This window comes from Bidens hawaiensis, unplaced genomic scaffold (assembly GCF_021521415.1).
Source record: "Bidens hawaiensis isolate Kalapana, Puna unplaced genomic scaffold, B.hawaiensis_p1.1 tig00070118_1, whole genome shotgun sequence".
NCBI classification, from domain to species: Eukaryota; Viridiplantae; Streptophyta; class Magnoliopsida; order Asterales; family Asteraceae; genus Bidens; species Bidens hawaiensis.
The window spans coordinates 1-7,438 of record NW_027502331.1 but is presented as its reverse complement, the minus strand read 5'-3'; the positions used below and the strand labels follow the sequence as shown (position 1 = coordinate 7,438).

The 7,438-nt window shown below is 33.9% G+C and overlaps 1 protein-coding gene across 1 annotated transcript; it reads left to right on the top strand.

Annotated features, from left to right (window-relative positions):
- The first annotated feature begins 3,603 nt into the window (after positions 1–3,603).
- Positions 3,604–5,436, top strand: LOC143605556 (uncharacterized). Its single transcript, XM_077081630.1, has 3 exons — positions 3,604–4,209; positions 4,845–5,017; positions 5,106–5,436. The coding sequence occupies exons 1-3, from the start codon at positions 3,775–3,777 to the stop codon at positions 5,230–5,232; spliced, it is 735 nt and encodes a 244-aa protein (XP_076937745.1). The 5' UTR covers positions 3,604–3,774; the 3' UTR covers positions 5,233–5,436.
- The last annotated feature ends 2,002 nt before the right edge of the window (positions 5,437–7,438 follow it).

The following is a 7,438-nucleotide window of genomic DNA, read 5'->3' as shown; positions in this document are numbered from 1 at the left end:
AAGTGGCCTTGCCTTTATTGTTGTTAAGAAGCATAAGCAGAGAGTATACAAGTGCATGCTTTGAACAAAAAAAGGATGGATATGTTCGTGTAAGACGTAGCAACATTACGTTTACCGCCTTCACGACCATACTTGTTATGAAACATGCTTGACATATGGACATACATTGAAAGAAATTTGGGTGTAAGATTATTAAGTATTCAAGAAATATTAATTCATCTTTGTTGTTTTGTTTCATAAACCTTGGTTCTTATTTCCACTTCTTGGAACAACGTCTTTCATTAATAATTAGACGTGAGCTCTATCGTAGATCTTTGTTGTCCATCTGAACCGTATTATTAACATGAACATTCATTAACAGACGTAATTGATAATGTTACAATTATTAAACTTTTATTAGAAAACGAAAATGAATCTACCTATACTATTAAAACAATATCATCTTTCCACATGTCATTCAACTAGACTGAAGTATACGAGTTTCTATTTTTACAATTTCCACTTCATGAATGATAAAATGAATAATATGTTGGTGGAAATTGAACTCATAACCTTGCTTTCAAAATGCTTGTGACTTACCAACTCAACTAGGATGAATTGCTAGTAACATTCTCTTTTTCTTAATTGGTAAATCTTCACAACCTTCCATTTTGATTTCTATTACAAATACAAATTATTCTTATTGATCTATGTATTCTAGAAATTTTATCTTTTATGAATTCATAAGGTATGTTATTATGTATATTATTAAATTTAACTTTTTATTGTATTTTTTAAATACTCGTGTATCACACGGGCCCTATCATAATACAACTATATATTAAAATACTCTATGCAGAAGATTTAAAGTAAGAACTCAATCCATCATATTTTGAAACATTGCCACACGATGGCTTAAATTTCAACCTTTATAAAGTTAATTAAATCACATTTGTCACCCTATTCCATAACTCGTCAACTATATTTTGAAAGTATATGACATTAAGTTAATATAATATTGTTAATTTTAGGATGAATGAATCATTTGGGACCCAATCCAAGAGGACAAGACCCATACCATTTAACCTCCACCACTTGCATAAACGCTTAGACATCAACCAAGTGACTTCCTGCTTGACCCATAATGCATTGGGAAACGTGAAAACTTATGTTTTTCGTTACCATTTCTAGAATATCCACGTTTATATTTACATATACGGATACTTTTAGTAAGTTTTGTAAGTTATATGAAATGATTGCAAGTAGATGAGAGAAAATGTTATATGGAAAATTGAATTTGGGTTTAAACCGTACACAACGTTTTTTAGTATTTTTTGAAAGTGGTTGTTAGTGAATGATAAATAATATAATAATAAATACATAAAATATTATTATTTAATTAAAAGAAAGTGAAAAAATATAGTGATTTTTAGTATAAGTGTATGGATATGAATAGAGAAGGGTTGAGAATGATCTTAGTGTTACAAGCGTGTATTTTAATCAGTTTAAGATAGACTTAGATAAAGAGATGATACATGACTCGCTATACATTTCACCATGACAATTCAAGATGCTCCCGCACAGTCAAGATTAAAAACTCTTTTGGTTTTATACTTTTTATAATTGTTTTGTCTTCAAGTCATAGTTATTTATTAATTCTTCCAAAACTTTAGTGTTGGATGATAAAAGTTAGTAATAATTGGCGATAGCATTTCAAGAAATGATTGATTGAATATTATCTGTTTGTGTAGAAGATATAACTAATCAGTCGATCTGTTCCGTGGGTCCAACACACATTAATCCATAAGGAACCCTACATTAAACTTTAAAGCCCGCAAGCAAACATGAACCATCCATTATAATAATGCTAAGGAGTAAAAGAGTCTGACGATAACAAGTGACGAGTTTAACATAATGTATCTTGAGCTACATATCATATTAGAGTGAGAGACTTGTAGAGGATACCCCTAACTAGGTTTGGTGTGGAGGTGCATGTTGGTACCAAATTATTATGGTTTTGAGCACATAAGAACATCATGGGTTATAGGGGTGATCAGCCTCCTATACCATGGGGTTTCCAACTTCCAAGAGGGCATCGCCCCTGGCGGGGGTTGTGTGTGTAGTTATGTTTATGACCTCATTCCTATAGGTAAAAACCGCGCAAATCTAACACAAGTTGGAATGGCCAAATTAATTGTTTTAGTTTTGGCATTGTACTTTTGTAATATTCTAGCCTCCAGCTTTTGGTTGGAGTTCTTATTTCACTATTGATAAGGATTTATCCTGTCGTTCAAAAACAATCTATCCACACTCTCTCATTCTTCAGTCATTTTCACTTGATTGATCATGGAATCTAGAGTAAAATATATGAATACACACAAGCTTGTTAGTTAATTTTAAATGTGAAATAAACAACAAAAACAATAAAGAAAACACCACTAGTATAAACACGGTTTTACATACAAGATATTTTGAGAATAGGAGATGTTCTATATCCATGTAGCACGTGACACGCAAGGAATGAAACTAAACGCATTTATGCATGGTCATTGGTCGGTACCTTCTTTTCATGAATAGAATTAGTTGTACCAACTAAATTTGTTGCTCGTGTACTTCATTAATCACCGATGTATGTTATAAACTTTTCATTTCATTATTTTTTATTAAGTGTAGAGGTGAGTGTGACAACTTTATCCACATAAAACATCTATTATTTTAAGTAAAAATTAAGAAGGGTGAGAAATATTTAAGACGTGTTATATGTATTTGAGAGAATGCTAAATAGCTACCCGATTAACCCAAATCAAACAACCAATCATCCAAAACCACATCCTTTATACCCGAATGTAACTAAAAGTACCTGAATTCATCGTGGCAGTGTCACCGAACTACCAAAGTACCGAATGCACTTTTCAATACACAATAATCATTATTCCTCGTGTTCACGAACCAAGTTCCACTACCTGAATGAGCATGAGTCAGTGTTCCCAAACTATTTAATGTCACTACCCCAAAGTTGGGATGAGCAAATGGTATTGGGTACCGGTACCGAAATTAACATTTAAGTCCAAGTTTTTAAGAAATCGGACCGGAAAATTCAAGATCAATACCAGTACTTGTATTTACGGAGTTTTTGCCTATGGAATCAGTACCGAAGTGTCGCGTTCGCCTAGAGCTATAAACGGGATGAACCGAACCGGACAAGACATTGTCAGTGTTCGTCCGTTAAATTTTTGTCGGACAAATGGACGGTTCACGAACACTCGACCGGATGAAAATCGTGTTCGTGTCCATCCATTAAGGAATTGAGTTTGTCCGTGTCCGTTCGTAACATTGTAAACGAATGCTAACGGATAATCGAACACTAATGGACAAACAAACACACGGACGTTAATGGACACTAATTGACAAAAGAACACTAACAAATACTAATGAACGGTAAATGATAAACATACATAAATGACTCTAATGAACAAACGAACATAAACGATTACATATTAATTTCAAAAAATATAATTGTTACCGGACATTCACGAACATTAGTCTTTGTCCGTGTTCATCCGTTAAACTTACCGAACAAATTTTTTTTATTCATGTCCGATTCATTTATTAAACGAAAGAACATAAACAAACTTCTCGCCGAACAGACACCGGACACCCGGTTCGTTTTACATCCGCCCTTATATATTAAAAAAACAATAAACTTTATTAAATTACAAAACTACCATACTGTCTTAAACTCTCCCTATAAATACTTTAAACCATCTTCTCTTTACTTCACACTGTAATTTAGACATGCTACTAATTAGAAGCTCATCAACTCCTTCACTCACTTCATGGTTCCAACAACAAACTCCCAAACCATTCTCATCATCACGAGAACCCGATTTCGTTCACTTAAACCACAAACTACCCACACTTTCATTGCACTCACCCAACAAGATCACCAGAGCCTCATCAGACACTGATTTACTCACTCTTTCACTCAACACTTCAAACGGTTTGATGTTTTCGAGTTCGGGTTTGGATGCTGATCATGAGGAGTGTGAGCTACAGGCTATGGTGGATGGAGTTGGTGGAGGAAGTGGTGGTGGGAAGATTTGCAGTGGTGGTGGTGGTGGTGATAATGGTGGTTATGAGTATGGTATAGATGTGTATTACCGGAATATGATTGAAGCGAACCCGAATAACTCGTTGGTTCTTGGAAATTATGCTAAGTATTTGAAAGAGGTAACGTTTCAATAATCTTATTAATTATTCATCATGTACTTATGTACATATGTTCAATTGTTTGTTAGTTATTTACCAAATCTAGATTTAAAATTCCTTAGGTGTAAACGCGCTACTTGAGATTGACTCACTAAAAACTCTAAATGTGTCGACTTTAATGACCTTGAGATGGCTCACAAGTATAAACCACTCTATTATTATTTTTAATAATATTAAGCAAGTATTTATATAATAACTATTATTATTAGATTCAAATTTACAATAAATATAACTATAAACGATATCTTATTATTGCAGTTATAATATAAAACTATTAAAAAAATGCATTCATTTTTAATTAATAAATTATAAATGAGAAAAGACCGAGCTTTAGAAAATACAGCTCGAAACGAGTCGAGCTCAGGCTCTTGTAGGTTAAACAAGCTGAGTTCGAGCTTTCATAAAGTAAACACAATAAATTTGAGTCTAACTAAGCTCAAGCTCCGGCTTGGCTCAACCCGTTTACATCTCTAAGTTTTAGTGGGCTCGGGATTGACTCGTTTATCTTAACAAGTTGATATGTAAAGCTCGAGTCAGGTTCGAGGTGTTGCTTTGAACAATCCTAGTTTTGACTTTTGATTGATAATTTCAAACAGGTTCGAGGTGATGCTTTGAAAGCCGAAGAGTATTGCACTAGAGCAATATTAGCTAATCCGAGTGATGCAACCGCTTTGTCAATGTATGCTGATTTGATTTGGGAGACACGAAAAGATGCATCGTGTGCACAAAGTTACTTTGATCAAGCGGTTAAAGCTTCTCCGGATGACAGGTAACATAAACATCTTGATATTAATCGGGTTTTTTTTTCTTCCTATTTTCATTTTTGACTAAATAGTGTTTGTTTAATGATGATGCAGTTTTGTTATGGCTGCTTATGCGCGGTTTCTTTGGGATGCGGATGAAGAAGAAGAATATGACATGAACCTAACAACACTGAGTTTTGTTCATGAGACTTCACAACAGTTTCCAGTTGTTGCAGTGTAGCAGGGATGACGAATCGTACTCATAATACAAGAATATTGTGTAGTGGTTGTCTAACTCGTCTTTTGTTCATTGTGTCTTATTATTTTTGATCGATTATGAGATTTTTGAGTTCAAGATGACCGTATTCTATCGATAAACAATATATAGTTTCTAACTTATTATGACCAAAATAAGTTGAGTTGTAATTAGTATGTGATAAGCGTAATGATACATGATTCTATGATTTGTCATCAATTTGGTAAGTTTCTATATTGATAGTCAATTTGTAATTAGGATGTGATAAGTGTAACAAAATGATTCTATGATTTTTCATCAATTTGGTAAATTTCTTGTTTCGTTGACTGGGACATGCCTCTTCAATCTCTTTTTAGAACAAATAATGATTCTTTATTGATACTATAAAATATTGTTAGAGCAATAATCTAAATCTTAGAATAAGTTAGTCTAGAGGTTGTAGAAGATGAAAATAGTCTATATCCAACCTTAAACCCATTTGATTTGTTCCCTAATTAGCTGAATTCCTGGAAATTTTAGGGCAAAGATTTTATACTAAAAGACGATGGTTAGAAATAAAACAGTGTGTAATGGCCGTTTTGAAGGGAAGAAAAAACCCATAGCGCCTGGAACACTGCCCCTGGGACTTTATGGGGGCTTTTCTGTGTGTGTGTGTGGGGGGGGGGGGGGGGAATTGGGTCCGGGTGTTTTGTGCATAGCGCCATGTGGGGTTGTCTTTGACCTATCAAATGGGGGAGGGATATTTTCGACTTTCCCCCCTCCACCATTACGTCTACCTAACCAAGCAACACAAAATTAAATCATATGAATAGATGTGGGTTTTGAAGCCACTCGGTCCAAGAGATTTTAATCCTTTTGTTTCTAGTGACTATCCAAAGAAACGAAAAATGTATAATGGAATCATAAGTTGGCTTGACTTCAAATCATTAGCTTTAAATACTGTTTCATTCCCGTTTTCCCAAATCACCCACCAAGCACAAAATATAATTCCTTCTATGATTAGTTTCTTATATTTTTGTAATTGAGATTTATCAAGCAAATCATGAAATCTCTATGGTTCATCGTGTTCTGACCTTTTATATGTAACCATGCAATGACTTCCAAATCTTAAAAGCGACTCCACAATTGGTAAATAAATGCTAAATAGTTTCTACATCACTAGAACAAAAGGGGCACAAAATGTATGGGACGTCCAAGCCTTTATTAGATAGATTACTCCTACTCAGTAACCTATTCAACAAAAGCATCCAAACAAAGATATTTATTTTTTTGGCAACACTTTTTATTCCATCTAGTTTGCCACAAAGCCTCCAGGAGCATTTTCTTTTTAATCGAGTTCTTTATATGTTTAATCACAAAATCATTTTGACCCTCAAAATCCCACTCCCACAAGTCTTTATGCAATGACCAAGGATGTTGTTCTAGCATATTTGAGAGAGTAACAAATTGTGCCTCCTAGACCCGTCTCTAAGAGGGTGTCACCATTCCTAAACCCAATCAACATCCCTTTTTTCATTTTTTGTTTGGGATTAAGTTTGAAAACACCTTATTGGCATTCTCAAAAAGCTAATAAATTAAATGGTGTTTGGCATTCATAAAAAAACATTTTATTTTAACTTTTTGAAAGAGTTAAAAGCCGTTTTCCAAAAGCCCCAAATCCTGACTTTTCAAAATGGTTTTTTGAAAAGCCATAAGCACTTTTCAAACTCAATCCCAAACATACAAGATAATATTTGTTATTTCAAGAGCAAACAATCTCGGACAAATAGAGAGCAAACTATCATCACCAATCCAATGATCAAGCCAAAAATGAGTCGACTCGTATTTGTAAAAAAATTAAGCCATTTGACTCGTTCACTTTTAGCTGAATTATTGGATTTGACCTGTTTAAGATTATGTAAATAGTTTGAAGTGAACATATCATGTATGTGGGGAGATGATTGAGGGCCCTAAACTTAATTTAGTAGGACCTTAGGAGTTTGAGTCAACGACTTCTAGTTGCAACCATGGTTCCCTGTATCTTTAATATATGTATACTAATACAACAAAATAAATATAGACGGTCTACAACTTGTTTAATCTAGATAGTTGTTAAGAATATCAATTTTGTGGCAACTGTGTATGACAGAGACAATTTAATATTAGTATTTGTGACATTAGTTTTATCATTCATGAGCCCCTAGACCACCCG